Source organism: Hippoglossus stenolepis, chromosome 14, assembly GCF_022539355.2.
Source record: "Hippoglossus stenolepis isolate QCI-W04-F060 chromosome 14, HSTE1.2, whole genome shotgun sequence".
In the NCBI taxonomy this organism is placed as follows: domain Eukaryota; kingdom Metazoa; phylum Chordata; class Actinopteri; order Pleuronectiformes; family Pleuronectidae; genus Hippoglossus; species Hippoglossus stenolepis.
Window position 1 is genome coordinate 7,332,088 of NC_061496.1, and position 21,362 is coordinate 7,353,449.

Genomic DNA, 21,362 nt, shown 5'->3' on the forward strand with positions numbered 1-21,362 from the left:
TGAATAATAATAATAATCCTTTCAATTTCAATAGGGCCTCCCACTGTCGGTGCTCGGGCCCTAATTATAGACGACAGGCTCCTTTAATGCAGCAAGGAACAAAAAAGGTTTTGTTTTGCGGCTCTTAGCAGTCTGAGGTGAACCGAGGTAGTCCTCCTTCATTCAAAAGAATACAAACTCACAATCAAAAAACCAGAGTAGTGAATCCTACACAGGGAATAACTCCATTGTCCAGGCTGGCGTCACGTTTTGTGTGGTTTATTTTGACATTTTCGCAAACAAACAAACGGAAAGCAATGGCGTCTGTGGTTTCTCTTGCCCTGGTAAAAAACCATGAACCCATGAATGTTAGCAGGAGGCCACCAGCGGATGTTAGGGATATAACCTCAGTTGTGCGTCTTAGCATCATAAGGTGCCCAAGTGAGAGTACACTGAGGCTTGAAGGTAAATCTGACTGGCTGCTGGCTTGTATGGTAGTACTATGGAAGCCATGTGGCCCACTCATTAGATCAGACATCCTTAGAGTTCTAAGTCTCAAATCAAATGAAGTTTATTTATAAAGCAAATTTAAAAACAACCAGAGTTGACCAAAGTGCTGCTGTTGTTCCTGAAACACAATCAAATAAATGCAGAAAATGTAGAAATGCAACATATGCTGCAAATACAGATACATTTGTTATTTAAAGTTTATCGTTGGAGACTGATCACAATTGAGGCACAATTGGTTGAGCAAACAAAAAATTATAAACTTCTTTGTTCGGTTTAGTGGCAGGTGGATTCCAACGTCAAGGTGCATTACCGCCATCTACTGGATCTGCTTCTCCCAAAAAAGAATCAATTATCAATTATATACTGCATCAATCAGTATAACAGTCAGAAATCTATGACATCAACGTGGCTCCCAAGTAAAGGAAAAAGGGAAGGTAAAGGAACACCTTTGATGTAAAGAAACGCCTTTGATGTAAAGGAACACCTTTGATGCAAAGGAACACCTTTGATGCAAAGGTGCAAGGTGTAGACCTTGCACCTTTCCACTCCCTATGAGCTGTAGTGAAGGCATTTTGAAGCAGAAAAACACTTCACTAAACAGGTAAGAATAATATATTAATTTCTATATATTTCTATATAAGATATATTTATCTTATATGTAACCCATCCATAAATCCTGTTAGTTACAGTCTAGTTTCCAAATATTACTTAAACATGAATAATAGACATAATAAATAGAAATGAAAATCGGTGACAATACTATAGTATTGCCTTTTATCACCATACTGTCTATCACCTACTGTCTGTGCAATTAACTCTGATGGCCTAAATTGTGATTTTCAGTGTATGAGATTTATTTGAAATGGATCTATTAGCAGGAATTGAATATAAAATAACCTTTGTGATATTTTTTCACTATTTTGAAATTATCTAAATTGTATTAAACTTCATTTAATAGCTATCTGACTGTTTCCCTTGTCATACTGCAGCCTGGACAAGTTGGGTCATAACAATATGAATGCTGAATTTAATTATTAATAATTTCACTCAAAAAGATTATGAAAATAGATGACTATTGACATACTAATTACAATGTCTGTCAATTATGTAACATAAGAGGAATAAATGACTTAGGCACATTTTTGAACATGCCTTTGTGACTCTGGATGGTCTTAGATCACACCTTCAAAGGACTCATGGGGTATAGCCTGGATCGCTTATGACATCATAAGGGATCCAGACTATACCCTATGAGTCCTTTGATCGCTTATGATATCATAAGCGATCAAAGGTCAAAGACCATCCAGACTTTGATGCAAAGGTGCAAGGTGTAGACCTTGCACCTTTCCACTCCCTATGAGCTGTAGTGAAGGAATTTTGAAGCAGAAAAACACTTCACTAATAAACAAGTAAGAATAATATATTAATTTCTTTATCTTATATGTAACCCGTCCATAAATCCTGTTAGTTACAGTCTAGTTTCCAAATATTACTAAAACATGAATAATAGACATAATAAATAGAAATGAAAATCGGTGACAATACTATAGTATTGCCTTTTATCACCATACTGTCTATCACCTACTGTCTGTGCAATTAACTCTGATGGCCTAAATTGTGATTTTCAGTGTATGAGATTTATTTGAAATGGATCTATTAGCAGGAATTGAATATAAAATAACCTTTGTGATATTTTCACTATTTTGAAATTATCTAAATTGTATTATTATTACAAATAAATTCACTAACTTCATTTAATAGCTATCTGACTGTTTCCCTTGTCATACTGCAGCCTGGACAAGTTGGGTCATAACAATATGAATGCTGAATTTAATTATTAATAATTTCACTCAAAAAGGTTATGAAAATAGATGACTATTGACATACTAATTACAATGTCTGTCAATTATGTAACATAAGAGGAATAAATGACTTAGGCACATTTTTGAACATGCCTTTGTGACTCTGGATGGTCTTAGATCACACCTTCAAAGGACTCATGGGGTATAGCCTGGATCGCTTATGACATCATAAGGGATCCAGACTATACCCTATGAGTCCTTTGATCGCTTATGATATCATAAGCGATCAAAGGTCAAAGACCATCCAGAGTCACAAAGGCATGTTCAGAAATTTGCCTAAGTCATTTATTCCTCTTCATGGTGTGGATGTGTCTGCTTGGCATCTTCAACAACATCAACAGGAGTGTTTAAGGTATGGTCTGCTCCATCTGAAACAGTCTTGGCCTGGTACATGCTGCTTCATCTCTTCAACGACTGCCTCATTGTCATTTTGAGGGGATGAGGCCTGATTGGTGTCAGAATTATCAAGTGCATCTCCTACCAAAAAGGAAAAACATTTCAACCCTTTGTGGTGTACAGTCACAAATGTTTGATCATTCTGAAAAAGCTTGTAAAATTGCCTAAGTCACATTGTTTTTGGACTTAGGCAAAATAAAACGGCCCAAGTCACACTGGTTACACGCTGGTAAAGGTGATGGTTACTGATTATTGTCTGTGTATGTATGTGTGTGTGTCCAGACTCTGATATTAATAGTATGGACCCAATGGAGAGTGACTGCACTATGGGTACTGGCGAAAGCCAGAGCAACCATGCTGCCTCCTCGAGCTCTGAGCTCATCATCTGGGAGATCCAGGTGCCAAAGGTGAGTCAGGACAACTGACAGGATTAAAAAAAACATACCTCTTCATTGTGACATGATCCCTTTACACTTGGTGTTTGTTACCTTCTTGTTGTTTTGTATTAATGAATGGTCCTTTTGATGTGTCACATCTCATCTGCGTGTCTTCCTGCACCAGCAACTTGTCGGGCGGTTAATCGGCAATCAGGGAAGATTCGTGAGTTTCATCAAGCAAAACTCTGGTGCAAAGATCTACATCTCCACCCTGCCTTACACCCAGGACTTCCAGATCTGTCACATAGAGGGTGAGTGAGGCTGACCACGTCTTCACTTCAACTCATGTCGTCTGATGTGAAGGGGTTGGGATGACAGGAAACCAGATTGTCAGTGGGAGAAAAACAGCAGATCATGTCACAGAAACTTGTTTTGGACTGCACCTAAACTAACTGAGTGGTCTCTCTCTGCAGGTACGCAGCGGCAGGTGGACAAAGCCCTGTCATTGATTGGGAAGAAGTTTAAATATCTGGATTTAACAAACCTATATGTCCCTCCAGTGCCCCAACTCGCATTGCCATCACTTCCTATGACCTCCTGGGTAAGGATGGGCTCTGTGCCTCCACTTGTATATAACTCCTGAAAATCCTTTAATTTTGTAATATTAATCCAAAGGGGAGGGGCAGGCTGGGTTGGAGTACAGACACATGTTTGCACCTTCTTGTTTCTGTAAAGAGAAGTTTCAATAGTTTTGTTTTTATGCAGAATGAACAGGGACGGGAAGTGTTTGTCAAAAAATACAAATGTATCAATTTACTCATTTAGTCCTGGTTGTGTGGAAGTAACACGACAAAGATATTAAGCAGTTCAGTGGCCTCACCTTGAGTCACAGTTGGTGACCGGTGCCATTTTGGATTCATTTTTAGTTTGGTAAAATACACAGATTCGTTAAGCTGCACAGCCAACAAATCTTTCCCATTCCCTTTTGCCTCTCTCTCAGACATCATAGTGCAGTGACAAAATATGTTGTTAAAGTCCAGTCAACCCAGGAGAATATTTGTGGTTTATATACAGTACTGGTTGAAATAACCGTATTCATAATTTTCATAACCAAACAAGCTACCTAGAAGTGTTTCCTCTGGTCACTGGTGAGAAAATATAATGCACCAGAAAATCCAGTTAAAAGACTTAAAAAGACACAAACATAGATTTAGATTAAAGCATGGTAGCCTGCAGAAATGAGTCGGCTGCCTCTGGGATCGTACTTAATGTCTTCTGTGTTTCTCTCCCATCCATACGGCCTGGCTCACAGACTCCTGCAGCCGTCTACCTCACTAATCAGCCAATCATGATGACCATGGCACCCATGCCTTTCCCTTCCCCGCAGGCTGCACAGTACTACATCCTACAGGTGAAAGAAACACACTGACCTGCGTACAGTTGATGTTGTTTGCTCTCATTCAGGGGTAGGGGAACCTTTTTTCCTATCGAGGGCCATTTCAATATTTATAACATCCTTCAAGGGCCATGCTAAATTATTGATCACATATCACACTAGCCTTTCTAATGTAATGGCTGGCACTGCCTGCTCTGATGTCAGGTGATAGTGATGGCGACGCTACTTGCAGCTAGTTTTCCAGGTTTGTGTGAGTTTCTTGAGAGGAACTGAGTCTTTGTCGGTTTTTAAAAGATTAGCTCACATTAGTAGACTGGCTCAAACAGAAACACAAACTTCAGTGTATGTCTCCTCAGAATAAGACAATCCTCAGGCTGAACATCAAGCTTGAGCGGAGGGAAGTTGTTTTACTTATTTTGGAGCTCGTCAATGTTTTGCACCTGAGTTTATGTTGTCAGACTCATGAGCTGGTTCCACATTCAACAGCTTAACAAATATTCTCCTGAAGGAGTTTTTCACACTCTCCAGCATATTCAGATCTCATAGCAGACTCTTCCTCTTGAAGGGTAGGAATTTGCAGTATTTGCACACAATTAACAATTTTACACAATGCGCTGCAGTGGCAACAAGGCACTCCCCTATTCTCCTTCTGAATGAGAGTGTTTTCTGTTTCATGTTGCATTATGAGGTATTGAGTGTGAATGTGAAAGGGTGTGAATACAGTGTAATGAAATACATAGTCAGAATGTAACAAACATGTTAACTGTAGGATTTAAAACAATTTATATGCTTAACTAGAAAGGTACTTAGAGACATCATATGTCTGCCACGGCTGATTGGCCACGTTATCACTATATTGCATATTGGGATCAGTAGCATGTACACAAAAATACAAATGTTTGGGAACTCTGCTATTCCTTTATCATAATTTATATATATATATATATATATCCTTGTTTATAGTTGAATGTGTGGGAAATGTGCTAAAATTACATCCGTAAAATAAAACTGCAATGTTAAAAGATAAAATCATACCGATTGTACTCATACTGATTCATACTGATTGTAAAAGTGCACCATTTTTGTACAATGTTTGTATTTCCCTCGCTGATGTTTTTTTTTTGGATAATAGGTTTCTCCTAGTCCTCTTTACTGGCACTATCACCACAGTCAACCCTATGTGGGACCTCCTCAGCCGTATTCTGTTCAGCCCCCAGGGTCTGGCACCTTCTATACTGGTCCTGGGCCAGGTGAGTACCCTGCCCCATATCGTGTGTCATTAATCCAACACAGATACACATCCTGCACTGTTCCCACATCACATTTTAAAAAATAGTTCACCACACAGTAGCAGAAATACACACTACCTATCAGCCATATGTGCCACCAGAGCAGAGAGCCTGTCTGTGTTTTACTAAAATATCTTTTCTTTTCTCCGAAGCTCATTCAGATCCCCTCAGGTACCAACCACCTGTCTGGCCCTGTGGCCCTGCTCCCGTTCCCACAGTGGGCCCACCTTACTACCCAGGACAGACTGTGTACCCCCCATCAACCCCCATCATAGTGCCTACACCACAGCAACCTCCACCAGCCATGCGTGAGAAGAAAACGGTGAGTATCTTAGGAGTTCCTGTTGGCCGCTCCAGGAACTACATCCCTGAGTTCAGTTCAGTTCAGTTCAGTTCAGTTGTTGACTCGAGTCGGGTTCAGTTGAGTTGAGTTGAATAGATTTAGTTTCAGTTTAGTTTAACTTTAAGATTTAATTGCTACAAGATGTAATGAATATAATGCACAAACTACATTTTCTTACACAAAGCCATAGAATGATTTAGTGTTTTGCTTATAATGTCGGCTGATAAGAGCCTTTCATAGACGTATGGGTCTATGAATATGAAAAGTTTTATTTTACAGAATGAAAAATGTAGAAAAAAAATCATCCATGTTTATATTTCATAGAATGTTTTTTTTTCTTGAAGTTATATATATTTTGTTGTATTTATGTTTTCTGTTCATTTATAGTTTGTATCCATGCAGTGTGTAACACAGCTGACGGCTCACACACATGTGGCAGACTACGTGTTTTTCAAAGACGTGGGTGCTTTAGTGAGGTTTGTTTTTTGTGTCATTGTCCTCCCAGATCTGTATCCGGGACCCCAATCAGGGTGGCAGAGACATCACAGAGGAGATCATGGCAGGGGGTTCAGGGAGCAGGAATTCAACGTCTCCTGTAGGTCACCCCTCCTCTACCCCCACCCCACCACAGGTGAGGCTCTCTCTCTCTCTCAAACACTTGCGCTTGCCCAATCTCTCACCCGCAGTAGTTAGAAACCTTCCTGGATTCTGAAGAGGGACGTTGTGACTTCTTTCTCCCTTTGTCCTTCTGTAGATGTTAATAGTGTCCTTCCTCTCTTTTTCTGTCTTTCTGTGCCCCTTTTTATTTTTTATTTTTGTATCAACCCCCTTTTCTCTGCATTGTTCTGAACCGTTCCCCCTCCTCTTGTCATTCTTCCTACATTGGTCTTCATTCTCTCTTGCTCCCCCCTGTCTTTGTCTTAACCACACCCCCATTGGACTGTTAATCCGGCATTTGGGCTTGCTTGTTTGTTTATCTGTTTTTATGCGCACTGCCTTCATCTCTGTGCCCGTCTTTCTGGTTTTCTGTGCTGCTAGTTTTTATGGCCGCACCCTCATTATCCTCACATTTTCTACCTCAAATCGCAGCAGCTGAGCAGCATCCAGACTCCAGAGCCATCGCAGCCGCAGCCGCAGCCTCCTCAACCACAGCAGGCCCACCCTGGAGGCTACACCTTGGAGTCCCTGCAGCCCCAACAGCCCCAACAGCAGCCACAGCATCCCCAACAGCCACAGCAGCCCCAACAGCCACAGCTGCCCCAACAGCCCCAACAGCAGCCACAGCAACAGCCACAGCAGCCCCAACAGCAGCCACAGCTGCCCCAACAGCCCCAACAGCAGCCACAGCAACAGCAACAGCAGCCTCAACAGCAGCAGCCGTTGACAACAGGGGCCTCCGACACCAAACCAGGGCCAGGTCTGCCCCAACACTCTCACCATTCTTTTAAACTATTTCCACAGATCCTAACAAGAAGCTGTCACAGTCACAAAATGTCACAGATTTTAAACAGATTATATTTTTTATTACATTACATAAATGTGAAGAACTATTGAGTATAGTTTGTGATACAAATATAACCTTTTGCTGATTGTATTCTGAAGACATGTATTCATCTGTACTTTTCCTTCTTCCAGATGATGCGCCAAAACTGCAGCCAGTTGTCCAGAAGTCTTCCTCACCTGGGCTTGTGCAGCCTGAAGCCCCCGTGGAGAGACCGGAGGCCAACACACCTGAAACTGAGCCCACTCCTCCTGCAAGTGAACCGGAGCTCCCCCCCCCCGCCTCACTCAGCACCCCTGTCAATCTCCCACTTACAGCGGCCAACTCAAGTGAACGTCCCTCAGCCAGGGAGTCAGCCTCTTCTCACTTGTCCTCAGTCGGGAGCAGAAACCCTCTTTGGCGCCACCTCAGCCTCCCAACACAGACAAGCCTCTCTTAGACGCCCCAAGAACTCTGGCTGCCAACACACCTGAAACTGAGCCCACTCCTCCCGCAAGTGAACCAGAGCTTCCCCTCCCCGCCTCGCTCAGCACCCCTGTCAATCTCCCACTTACAGCGGCCAACTCAAGTGAACGTCCCTCAGCCGGGGAGTCAGCCTCTTCTCACTTGTCCTCAGTCGGGGAGCAGAAACCCTCTTTGGCGCCACCTCAGCCTCCCAACACAGACAAGCCTCTCTTAGACGCCCCAAGAACTCTGGCTGCCTTGTCTGTAGCAGCCCCCAAGGCTTTGAATGGCCTTGCAGAGTCCGGGACTGAGCTGGAGACAGCGGCCCATGAGCCTTCTCTTATGCCCCCTGCTGCACTCCAGCCCCAGGCCTCTAGTCCTGCTTACCGAGAAGCCTCCTCTGAAACTTTGCCTTCTGACATGAGGCCACAGGTTCCCATTGCTGCTGCGCTGGCCCCTATGGCTCCTGTGGCTGTGCCAGTTACCCTGAGCTCGAGCCCGGCCCCAGCTTTGCCCGTCATGCTTCCCCCTGGCCTTCCGCCTCTAGTGCAGGCCACGACAGAGGCTGACGAGCCGAGCAAATCCATAGACACTAAAGACCTTGTACCCGGAGCAGGGACGGAGGCACAAGGTGGCATTACTGACAGCAAGACAGAGTCCCAGCATCCAGCACTCATCAGGAATAGCCCCACAACAGGTACTTTAATTTGTTGCATTTCAGTAACTGTAAAATTCACACATAACTCTCAGTTACCAATAAATGTATTTTGCTCTTGGGGATTTTTTTTGGTGACAGGGCAGTCGGCATGAGAGATCATTTTATGAGTCTGCTACTTTCATAATTTTATTTGCCAGACACAAACATACGCTATGTTCAGAACAAATGCTTTGTTTACTTGTCGTAAAAATGCTCCACCAAGTTGTGAGTGACTGAAAGTACTTGGGGTCACAGTAGGAAGTTGGGTAGCTCAGATTCTGCTGCAGAGAAATAAGAAGGAGTGCAACTCTTAACAATCTAACCAAGGCAGTTTTAATCCCAGAGCTTTTAACATGATATGAGAAACATTTCTCATGATGTGAGAAATGTCACAGCCCTGCTGTGATGTCAGCAGGGCTCTCTGAACTTAGGTTGAACCTTTCTAGTACGTTATGTTATCTGTCTTCCTGCTGCGGTTTCACACTCGCAACCTCCACAAAAATGTTGACGTAAATGTTTTTCCCCTGTCTGGCTTGTTGAACTTGAAGCTGTCACAGTTACAAAATGTCACAGATTTTAAACAGATTATATTTTTTTATTACATTACATATATGTGAAGAACTATTTAGTATAGTTTGTGATACAAATATAACCTTTTGCTGATTGTATTCTGAAGACATGTATTCATCTGTACTTTTCCTTCTTCCAGATGATGCGCCTAAACTGCAGCCAGTTGTCCAGAAGTCTTCCTCACCTGGGCTTGTGCAGCCTGAAGCCCCCGTGGAGAGACCGGAGGCCAACACACCTGAAACTGAGCCCACCCCTCCTGCAAGTGAATGTCCCTCAGCCAGGGAGTCAGCCTCTTCTCACTTGTCCTCAGTCGGGGAGCAGAAACCCTCTTTGGCGCCACCTCAGCCTCCCAACACAGACAAGCCTCTCTTAGACGCCCCAAGAACTCTGGCTGCCTTGTCTGTAGCAGCCCCCAAGGCTTTGAACGGCCTTGCAGAGTCCGGGACTGAGCTGGAGACAGCGGCCCATGAGCCTTCTCTTATGCCCCCTGCTGCACTCCAGCCCCAGGCCTCTAGTCCTGCTTACCGAGAAGCCTCCTCTGAAACTTTGCCTTCTGACATGAGGCCACAGGTTCCCACTGCTGCTGCGCTGGCCCCTATGGCTCCTGTGGCTGTGGTGCCAGTTACCCTGAGCTCGAGCCCGGCCCCAGCTTTGCCTGTCATGCTTCCCCCTGGCCTTCCGCCTCTAGTGCAGGCCACGACAGAGGCTGACGAGCCGAGCAAATCCATAGACACTAAAGACCTTGTACCCGGAGCAGGGACGGAGGCACAAGGTGGCATTACTGACAGCAAGACAGAGTCCCAGCATCCAGCACTCATCAGGAATAGCCCCACAACAGGTACTTTAATTTGTTGCATTTCAGTAACTGTTAAATTCACACATAACTCTCAGTTACCAATAAATGTATTCTGCTCTTTGGAATTTTTTTTGGTGACAGGGCAGTCGGCATGAGAGATCATTTTATGAGTCTGCTACTTTCATAATTTTATTTGCCAGACACAAACATACGCTATGTTCAGAACAAATGCTTTGTTTACTTGTCGTAAAAATGCTCCACCAAGTTGTGAGTGACTGAAAGTACTTGGGGTCACAGTAGGAAGTTGGGTAGCTCAGATTCTGCTGCAGAGAAATAAGAAGGAGTGCAACTCTTAACAATCTAACCAAGGCAGTTTTAATCCCAGAGCTTTTAACATGATATGAGAAACATTTCTCATATTAAAGGAGATATGACCAGTCAAAGTCAGAGTAACCCCCCAAAAAAGTTAACTTGGTTTGCCCATATCTCCATTAATTAGGATCTGTGACATGTCAAATTTCAAATTTAGAAATGTAATGTTAGACCCTCTAGAATGGGTTGAATATTATTTTACTGCTGTGTCATTGCCTCCAATCGCAGACAATGTCATCTTTGGAGCAGCAAAGTTTTTCCCAGAACTCGCTGCACACTGAACACTTTCACTTTCGGTTCACTTACAAAGTGTGATGTCAGCAGGGCTCTCTGAACTTAGGTTGAACCTTTCTAGTACGTTATGTTATCTGTCTTCCTGCTGCGGTTTCACACTCGCAACCTCCACAAAAATGTTGACGTAAATGTTTTTCCCCTGTCTGGCTTGTTGAACTTGAAGCTGTCACAGTCACAAAATGTCACAGATTTTAAACAGATTATATTTTTTATTACATTACATATATGTGAAGAACTATTGAGTATAGTTTGTGATACAAATATAACCTTTTGCTGATTGTATTCTGAAGACATGTATTCATCTGTACTTTTCCTTCTTCCAGATGATGCGCCAAAACTGCAGCCAGTTGTCCAGAAGTCTTCCTCACCTGGGCTTGTGCAGCCTGAAGCCCCCGTGGAGAGACCGGAGGCCAACACACCTGAAACTGAGCCCACTCCTCCTGCAAGTGAACGTCCCTCAGCCGGGGAGTCAGCCTCTTCTCACTTGTCCTCAGTCGGGGAGCAGAAACCCTCTTTGGCGCCACCTCAGCCTCCCAACACAGACAAGCCTCTCTTAGACGCCCCAAGAACTCTGGCTGCCTTGTCTGTAGCAGCCCCCAAGGCTTTGAATGGCCTTGTAGAGTCCGGGACTGAGCTGGAGACAGCGGCCCATGAGCCTTCTCTTATGCCCCCTGCTGCACTCCAGCCCCAGGCCTCTAGTCCTGCTTACCGAGAAGCCTCCTCTGAAACTTTGCCTTCTGACATGAGGCCACAGGTTCCCATTGCTGCTGCGCTGGCCCCTATGGCTCCTGTGGCTGTGGTGCCAGTTACCCTGAGCTCGAGCCCGGCCCCAGCTTTGCCCGTCATGCTTCCCCCTGGCCTTCCGCCTCTAGTGCAGGCCACAACAGAGGCTGACGAGCCGAGCAAATCCATAGACACTAAAGACCTTGTACCCGGAGCAGGGACGGAGATGTCAGTGGATCAACCTGCTGGAGACAGCGACAGCGGAGCCACCCCTGGGGACAAGGAGAATTCCACAGGAGCTCCACAGGATAGAAAAGGTAAAGACGGACCTTATTCTCTGGACAGTTTGAAGTTACCATATGCAGAACTTGAATTTATTTCTATTTATTTTCTATTTCTTCCTTTTGGAGTTGCCAGTGTGTAAAGCTACTATATTTACTCTTTCTCTTGGTTGTCCAGACCTGGCCAATCCCAGTGGGCCGCTTCAGTATGACAGGGATTTCCTGTTGAGCTTCCAGTTCAAGCCTGCCTGCACACAGAAGCCTGAGGGACACCCTGTAATCCCTGGCGTGGTGCTAGACCAGGTATGTTATAGATTCATAGACTGTTAGACAAAAGTATTACACTGTGATTAAACCTATTACAGCAGAGGGTTAATAAATCAATGAATGGAAATGTCCGGACAGTTTCCTTAGCAGATGGCAAACTCTCTGAATGTGACTATAAAACTGGAATTTGGTGAGTGAATTGTCTGGTGACCTTGTAAATATGTTTTTTATTCGTTCCCGTCTTTATTCAAGAGTTTAGTCTTTCAGTTTGGGAGCAGGACATTCATTTGACATTGACAGTTTCATTTGTCAGCGCTACACCCTGCACACTATTGGTTGAGGGAATTGTGACAGACTTGTTGCCCAAACAAATCCAAGCGCAGAAGAAAAAAAAAATCCCTGAGCCAGATGTTTTTAAGTCTTGTTTTTATCTCTAAATATCACTTCAAACGCTAAAGATATTCAATGTGTGATCCCTTACTCATATTTGAGTCAGAAGTAGTAAGCGTTTGGCATTTTTGCATTAAAAAACTACAAAAATTAATGAATTAATTTATTAAAACTCTTTCTAAATATGATCCTATTGATCAGGGAGTTGTTTCAGCTCCAATGTCGTCCATTTTGGCCACAGTTTCATTATTTGCTTCTGTAAACAGAAATGATAGATTATTATTTGGAGCTGTAACAATGAGTAGATTAGTCATGAAGTAAAAAAAAGTTAAAGCTTCTGTGCCTCCAGCCGCTAAAATGTGATGATTTATAATCTGGTGTTTTATTTCACTGGATTTTGAACTTATAGTTGGACAATTTGAAAACCTCACATTCCTGAGGAAGTAAGGCTGAGTACTTGGGCTTTTAAATGATAAATAAATAATGAAAGTAATGGTTATTTGCACCTCTAATGTAGAGTGTAACACATTGTTCTTCGTTATTGGCTCTTAGCAGTAGGCTGTGTTGGGCTCTACTCTCTTTATTTGCACTGGATCAAAGATGCACCACAGAGAGTTAGGTCCATTGCTCTGATCCCCACATATGTATGGGTGGAGCATATAGCCCAGTAAATGCTGTTTTGATTAAAATCACACACACACATTCTCACACCAGACTCTTTTTGCCCACTTCTATTGGGGGGTTCATTGCTCCCCCTGCTGTTCAGCTCATTGTGTGTGTGTGTGTGTGTGTGTGTGTGTGTGTGTGTGTGTGTGTGTGTGTGTGTGTGTGTGTGTGTGTGTGTGTGTGTGTCTGTGTCTGTGTGTTGCAGATGAACCAAAACAAGTTGCCATCTCGAGTCGTGGATTCTCGGGTGATTTCGAGAGGACCTGATTTCACACCTGCCTCTGCAGATTTTGGCAGACAGAAGAAGAAAGGACGAGGCGCTCCAGTAAGTAACTAACAAACAAACACACTCCTCCACTTTCTAGCTTCTGTTTCAGTCAACACTTGATAACATGCTGCTTTTAAGTAGAGGATGTTTTCTGAATTTATATAATTCTGTTAGAGGTCGTGATCTGATACCACTGGAGGAATTTAGTTTCTTCTGATGGTTAATTCAACACAGAAAAACTCTTGAGATATCTAAGTAGGGTTTTGCTTTTGCATGGGTCAAAATCAGGTTGATCAGAAAGAATATTTTAGGGAAAATAGGCCTATTCATTATCTTCACAAGAGTCAGGCGAGAAGATTGATTAGACTTATCCAGCATCTTTTCGTCAAATACAAGGCGAGAGCTTCGCTGGGCTCAAAGAATGGAATCAGATACTGGAAGGCAAAAGGAGTTCTTACCCCTTAGACCAGCTGCTCCTAACTTTCATCATGCCAGTGTATGAGAGGATCACCTAAATGATAGTTATGTTGCCTTACTTATGAAACTCAGACAAACTTAAACACTGGAATTGAAAATCCGTTATTTTGGCTAATTTAAAAGATATTGAGTCATAGTAATAATACAGTTTTTCCTTTCTTCCTGTGTAAAGCTTAAAAACATTGGGGCGCAGCAACCACGACCCAGGAGGATCATCACCCTGTCTATGCACGACGATGTTCAGCCGAAGAAATCAGAGAATGCCTGGAAAGCAGGCATGAAGAGGAAAAGCCTCCCAGCGGAATTAGAGTCACAGAGAACACAGGTACGACCAAATACACAAAAACTGAAATCCACAAAGCAGTGGGCACATGTAGAAATTACATATACAGACTCATTTTTATAATTAATGATAAAGTCTACGTGATTGAAGATTTTCAAAGTATTGGAAATTCCAGTAAAAATAGTGTATATATCTGAATATATTGGAAAAGCATTGTGAGTATTTAGTTTCTGTATTACTAGTAGCTTTACAACAGGATTAGTTTTTCATGAGAAGCGAGAGATTGGTCTTTGTGCTTGATGACCTCACAGTTTAAGTACCTGTTATGGCCTATTCCCCTCAGGACCTGTTCAAGAAGGTCCGCAGTATACTGAACAAGCTGACACCTGACAACTTCAAGCAGCTGATGAAGCAGGTGACGGACTGGACCATCGAGACGGAGGAGCGGCTCAAAGGAGTCATTGACCTGGTGTTTGAAAAAGCCATCACCGAGCCCAACTTCTCGGTGGCCTACGGGAACATGTGCCACTGCCTCGCCACGGTAAGCAGGTCGCTTGGTTAAGCAGAGAAGTGTGTCGACTTTGGAACGAGAGGCTTGTGTTTTTTAATGTTAATTGTTTAAATTGGATTTGGAGAAGTTGATAAATATTGCTCTTTCATAAACTGTGGCGCATTCATCAGATGCAAAAAGATTATGGAGGAATTAAGTGATCTTTTAACCAGCTATTGGAGGTGTGTGCACACAGTGTCTCAATATGCAGTCAGCAACTTGCTAAATGTTTATGCAGCAAATGGATCAATTGGTTCATATTCAGTTCTGCCTTGATGCAGAATAATGCTCTGAAAAGCAACACAATTCAGTACAGTGTGATGATGTAGTTCTATTGTTTTGATGCCTCTAGTGTCTACACCAGACGACACACTATTTATGAAGGAGCTTGAAAATCAGTCACAAATAATCCTTTAAAACACAATTTATTAAACGTGGATATTCTCAATTAGAGACTCTATTTACAAGAGTTCTAGAGAAACTATTAATTTTTCTGTCTGCCATCATTTGATAACCATAACCTTACATATATTAGTCATTAAGATCAAATGAATCCAGGTATGAACATGTTAATTTGTTGATCTATTAAAAAAATGTTAAACCCGCAGAAAACTTTTTTAAGAGTTAGTTCATTACTTATTTTGTCTTAATTCTTGTGTTCTCTACTAAATTCATTCCATTTACTGTTCATGTGCAGATCAAAGTGCCCACAACTGACGAACCCAACAACACAGTGAACTTTCGCAAGCTGCTGCTAATCCGCTGTCAGCAGGAGTTTAAGAAAGACAAGGTGGACGATGTGGTGTTGGAGAGGAAGCAGAAGGAGCTGGAATCTGCTGTATCGGTAAGTGTGACGCCAGATCTTTACCGAAACGTCTTTAGTTTCTGTTTCAACTCTGTTCAAGAGGTTTGTTTCCTTGGTCCCATTAGACGGAGCGTGACCGTCTTCAGCTAGAGCTGCAGGAGGCCAAGATGATCCGGCGGCGTTCCATCGGCAACATCAAGTTCATCGGCGAACTCTTCAAGCTCAAGATGTTAACGGAGACCATCATGCATGAATGCGTGGTCAAGCTGCTGAAGAACCACGACCAAGAGTCTTTAGAGTGTCTGTGCACACTCCTCACCACCATCGGCAAGGAGCTTGACTTTGAGCAGGCCAAGGTAAGCTGGTGGTAGTTAATTTTACATAAATCTTAAATTTCTTTTATTATGGTCTTGTAAAGGTCTTAAGGGCTACAGATTGAAAAGGCTACAGAGGCTACAGATTGAAATCTTCGCATATAATCTACAGGATAATATGCAGCTGGTTTCCCTTTCAAAATAAAATATTAAGAGAAATGCGTTGTTTGCAGGGGTGAAGATGTGATGTGAACTTTTTGTCAGCAGTGTTTTTGACATTAGTGCAGCTGAAGATCAGTTCATGTCTCTGCTTGCAACCCACCAAGATATATTCTTCTGCACGTGTCAAATAAGTGATTTAGGAGGTGATTCTGATTTACAAGGACACAGTTTCCAAGACATAAAAGAAAAAGTTCCGGTGTGATTCAATCCCACACCAGCTGCTTACAAGTAGGTTATGAGGAAATGGGAATATCCCCTCAGTGTCCCCACTCGGCTCTGCCTCACTCAGTGACTCCCAGCTGGACTCAGCCAGAGTTGTCAGATACTTGGAGAGACATGAATGATCCAGTGGCCTTTCTGCTTTTTTTCTCTCTCTCTGCTGCACTGTGATGTGTGATTTGATCCTCATCTTATACCAGTCACCCTGCAAACAGAAAACCTTCTGACCACGGAAACTTAAAGAAACTCCATAACTTCATTCTGCTGCGTTTTCCCTGTTTTGCTTCCTACTGAAATATATTTCTGTTATATTTTTACGCTTTAATGTTGGACGGTTACAGTGAATTGCATCCGTTCGTTTCTGGCTATTACGGTTTTCATGCTGCTGTTGATGAAATGTTCCGGTTTCATCTCGGGCGGTCAGGACTGTTCCAAGTAATAAACTGGACAATTGGTCAACTCAGTAGAATAATAATCCCTGCAACCTGCTGTCCGGTAGATTGAATGGAGACATGCTGAACCTGACCTTCATGTCTTTAATCAACCATCTCTCTCCCTCTGTGTCTCACCAGCCTCGGATGGATCAGTATATAAACCAGATGGAAAAAATCATCAAAGACGAGAAGACATTGACCCGGATAAAATTCATGTTACGGAGCATTATAGAACTGAGATTGGTGAGTGGGTCTTTGCGATTTTTCTTTTATTTGCACAATTGTAAAGAGTCCGACATTCAAATTCTTCAAAGTAAGATGGATTTTTCCACAGAGATTTATTTCACTGATTACCTGGAACATGATAGTGCATATTCTGGTCATATTCTGCTCCATGAATATCTACACTGCTGTTGTAAAGGAATTTTAATGCTTTGTAGAAGGACTGATATAGATAGATATATAGATTATGGTAAAGAAAGATATAGTGGCATGATATGTTACAGTTTAAATATAAATCAAACCGAACTTTTTTATGTAAACATAAATGCAGGTTTTTTACATTGTTTGTTCTGTAAATTTAAGTTTTCATATCAGCAAACATAAACGCAGATACAAATATGTCAGTGAAAGGGTGAAATCGTCAGATTTTTATTGGCTCTAGGCCAAACTGTATAAACCATCACAAACACAGCAGGAAAAAACCCTCTTAGGAATATGTCACTCCTAAATAATCAACAACGGCTGATATGGCCAAAAATGCCCAGCCATCTCACTTTTACTTTTTCTTCCTCACAAATGCATAAGGATGAAAATCACTATTAAGTACTTGCAAGCTTGATATGATCCTGGGATGGTGATAAAAAAGCTCTTACCCCCAGTAAATGATACCGTTCTGATGGATTTTCCTCTTGTGACAATATCTCATCAAACACAGCCAACTCAAAGCACACAGTCTGTACATCACACGACAGCCTCTATCCTTAGGCCCTCAGTACGGAAAAGGACAAATTCCATAGAAACATTGAACAGGGAAAAATGGAAGAAACCTGAGGAAGACGTGATAACTATTGATCTTTAATGAATTCATCAGTGTGTCCCCAGTCATTAGAATATTCCTCTGTGATTGACTGATTCCTCAGTTTATGCCCAGATGTATCTAGCACTGTGTGATAAAACACACACATGCTCCTAAATTCTCTGAACTGTCAAAGATAAAGAACAAAGAAATCAGTATAAAACTACAGAATTTGTCTGATTCAGGTTTGAAGTCATTGTGGTTCTGTATTTTTTTTTTTCTTCAGCACAACTGGGTGCCTAGAAAACCAGACCAGGGTCCAAAAACCATAGACCAGATCCATCAAATGGCAATGATTGAAGAGCAGGAAGAAAACAGAAGAGTGCAGCAGCTACTGCTCTCTATGAACAACCAGAGAGGGCCAGGTCAGGCCTGCAGTCTAATTCCTCTTTAAGGCCACTTTCACAGTCGTTTGACTCCACTGTATTTCCCGTGGACTGATTTTAAACCTATATTTCCCTGTTTTTTTTTTTTTGTGTGGGTGTGTCTCCACAGATCCAAGGGAGCAGAGAGATCAGCGAGATCAGCGAGATCAGAGAGATCAGAGAGATCAGCGAGATCAGCGAGATACGAGAGATCAGAGATATCAGGGAGATCAGAGATATCAGAGAGATCAGCGAGATCAGAGAGATCAGAGATATCAGAGAGATCAGAGATATCAGAGAGATCAGCGAGATCAGAGAGATCAGAGATATCAGAGATCAGCGAGATCAGAGATAGATCAGAGATATCAGAGATCAGCGAGATCAGAGATATCAGCGAGATCAGCGAGATCAGAGAGATCAGCGAGATCAGAGAGATCAGCGAGATCAGCGAGATCAGCGAGATCAGAGAGGTCAGAGAGATCAGCGAGATCAGCGAGATCAGCGAGATCAGACAGATCAGCGCGTAGAGAGAGAGGAGACCTGGAACACTGTGCCCATGACGAAGATCCCAAAGATCTCCAAGGTGAGACAAGCTGTCAGAGGCTGTGAGGAGTGTACAAACACTGCATACAGGAGACTGCACATGCTCCTATCATTTGAAGCTGCTATTTACTTTCTGTCCCTCTTAGTTCATTTGCTTATATTTCTACATTGGAATCACAAAGACAATGACAAACAATTACCATGTGGTAACTGGTCGAATTGGCTACAGACTTCAAACATTTAAATTACTTGAGCTGAAATTTTGATTAATGATAGTTTGATCTGAGAGATTTGAAATTTGTAATTTGTAAGATGCTGCCGTACAATCAGAAACATATATTTTATGATTTATACAGATATTGGTAAACAAGTTCCTTCGATTTTATACTGAACATTGTTATTACTGATAAAAGACTCACAACAGGGGCATTTGTGTCGATTTGTAGATTAATCATTAACAATGTTGCACAGATCAGAAGTTGAGCTGGGTTGAGTTGAATCCAACTAAAATATCATGATATTATTTTCTACTTAAATTTTCTCAGAACCGTCACTAAATGTCTTCATGCTGCCTCCTCACGCCCACGATTTCACGCCCTCAACTCAGAGTAAATCAATTCAACGATATACATAATGATATGTACAATGAGTTTAATATAGTAAAGATTAATCAAAACAAGAGAAGCTGAATATAGTAGGTTTTTGTGAAATCAGCAGTGACCTCTGAGTAGAAACTGATCACAGACAACATGAAAGGTTGTGTGGCTCATTCTTTGTGCCTGATGGTCTGAGCTGAATCTGCAGGCTGTTTTGAAAACTCCGTCTCGGTCGAACATCACCAGCTTTGTAGTTAAGATAAAGTGGTGAGGTCGTTCTTCGCGTTGTGACAAGTTCGTCTCGTGTTCATTAAATGTTTTTCCATTTTAGTGTCAGACTTCCTCGTCCGTGGTTTCTGTTCTCTGGCTGGAAAACCGTACATAGGGTTAGGGTTAGATAACTCGGGTCACATAACTGTTTATGATTAATCCTTGGAATCGTCACAACCGGGCTGTTTGTACAAACTCTCCCTGCTCCCATCTGATCTGCGTTACTGTAGTTAACATGTTCGGCAGTGCAAAGGGGGCACAAAGGATTTATGAGGTACTGCAGAATAGAAAGAAAAGAGACTTTTTGGGATCTCCCCCTGCTGGATGCACTCTGACATGTTTCAGTGTAGAACAGTGAGCACACGCGTTCACTAAGCTGTTGGGTCACCTCATGTTTACAAAATGAAACGTATGGTATGGATGCAGTAATGTGGCTGGGACATGTCCTTGATTAACATTGGGCATTGCAGAATTCAGCCACCGCTTAGGAAAGAAGCTTAGTTCTCCCTCTGCTCGACATTTTGAGAACGTAGAAGAGTGGAAATCTTTACCTGTAGATTTCAGTCTAAACCTTTTGACTTTTCCTTTCAGATTTTCTACTATTGTCATCTGTAGTTTTTATTGCTGGAAATGTGATGAGTGATCATAATCGCTTCTCTTTCTGCAGCCTCAAATGGACGAGAACATCCACTTGGTCCCCTGGGCTCAAGTCACATGGGTGAAGGGCAGCAGTGGAGGAGCCAAGCCCAGTGGTGAGGTCACACCACATGACTTTTAAAGCTGTCGGATCACTGTGCAGTTCACACTACATGACCTGCTGTCTTGTGATCGGGAGTCTTGCAGCTGTTTAGAGTTCAAACTACAAGACCGATCGATGACAGGGCGTCACACACTTCACAATGTTTCGCCTGTTCCACTCTGTTTAGCTGTAGTTGTCACTGATTCATCTAAGATATTAAGCCTGTTAGAAATCTGGGAGTGTGATAGTCTTTCATATCTATTACATTTTACAAAAAAATTAATTTATTATGTTCTTAAAAAGGTTTTAAATTTAACTTGATGAAACCCTGATATAAAACCGAATGAGGTGAAGCAGCTTCCTCTAAATGACTGGACCTTGACTCTGATCATCCACAATCGTTATTTTTCACTCATCTCTCTTGTAACGTTTTCTCTCTGTAACAGAACTATCACGCACAATGGGCCCTAACCGTTTCTCAGCGCTGCAGTTCACCCCCTCACCTCAACCCTCCACCACTCCTCAACCTGAGGTCCCAGACTCTGGACCAGAGGTCGAGGACCCAGAGCCCATGGTCCCAGACCTCAGCATTTTAGGAGGAGCGACACGAAAAAAAACCAGGAAAGGAAGAAAAAAGTGAATTGGTTTTTTCAGGGCTTTAATTCAGTTTGAATTGTACTTGTCTTGTTTTCTTTTTTAACTAAAACTTCATTATTTGATGACTATTGCTTTCTTTTGTTATTAAAGCATATTTGTGCTCCTCATGAAGTTTGTGTGGAATTATTCTCAATACAGAATCAGTGAGCAGCAATTCATTTGATGCATTCACCAGAGTTAAAATTTCAGGCTTTCAGCATCTGTTTAAATTGCAAATTGTTCATTTAGACACCATTCATTATCATAGAAAATGAAAAATACAACTTTGTAGATTACATAACCCTCCAAATGAGATGTGCTGAAGAGCAGTAGTATTAAAAATAGCTCTCATTACATAACTTCAGAATCCTTGATGGCTTCTATTGGTGTAAAAATAGAAATTACATCAG

At 42.3% G+C, this 21,362-nt stretch overlaps 1 protein-coding gene and 1 long non-coding RNA gene across 2 annotated transcripts; both read left to right on the top strand.

Moving 5' to 3' along the window:
* The first annotated feature begins 3,134 nt into the window (after positions 1-3,134).
* On the top strand, positions 3,135-3,664 carry LOC118121438. Its single transcript, XR_004698333.1, has 3 exons — positions 3,135-3,154; positions 3,309-3,435; positions 3,598-3,664. It is a non-coding gene; the product is annotated as an uncharacterized LOC118121438 (long non-coding RNA).
* A 682-nt stretch (positions 3,665-4,346) lies between these two features.
* Positions 4,347-20,956, top strand: LOC118121254 (eukaryotic translation initiation factor 4 gamma 3-like). The gene is made up of 21 exons (XM_047342962.1): positions 4,347-4,535; positions 5,653-5,791; positions 5,971-6,131; positions 6,183-6,191; positions 6,658-6,783; positions 7,191-7,354; positions 7,523-7,569; positions 7,788-8,004; positions 9,646-10,202; positions 11,150-11,866; positions 12,009-12,133; positions 13,359-13,478; positions 14,071-14,223; positions 14,525-14,722; positions 15,429-15,581; positions 15,662-15,892; positions 16,864-16,968; positions 18,030-18,168; positions 18,675-18,751; positions 20,245-20,329; positions 20,763-20,956. The coding sequence occupies exons 1-21, from the start codon at positions 4,347-4,349 to the stop codon at positions 20,954-20,956; spliced, it is 3,906 nt and encodes a 1,301-aa protein (XP_047198918.1).
* The last annotated feature ends 406 nt before the right edge of the window (positions 20,957-21,362 follow it).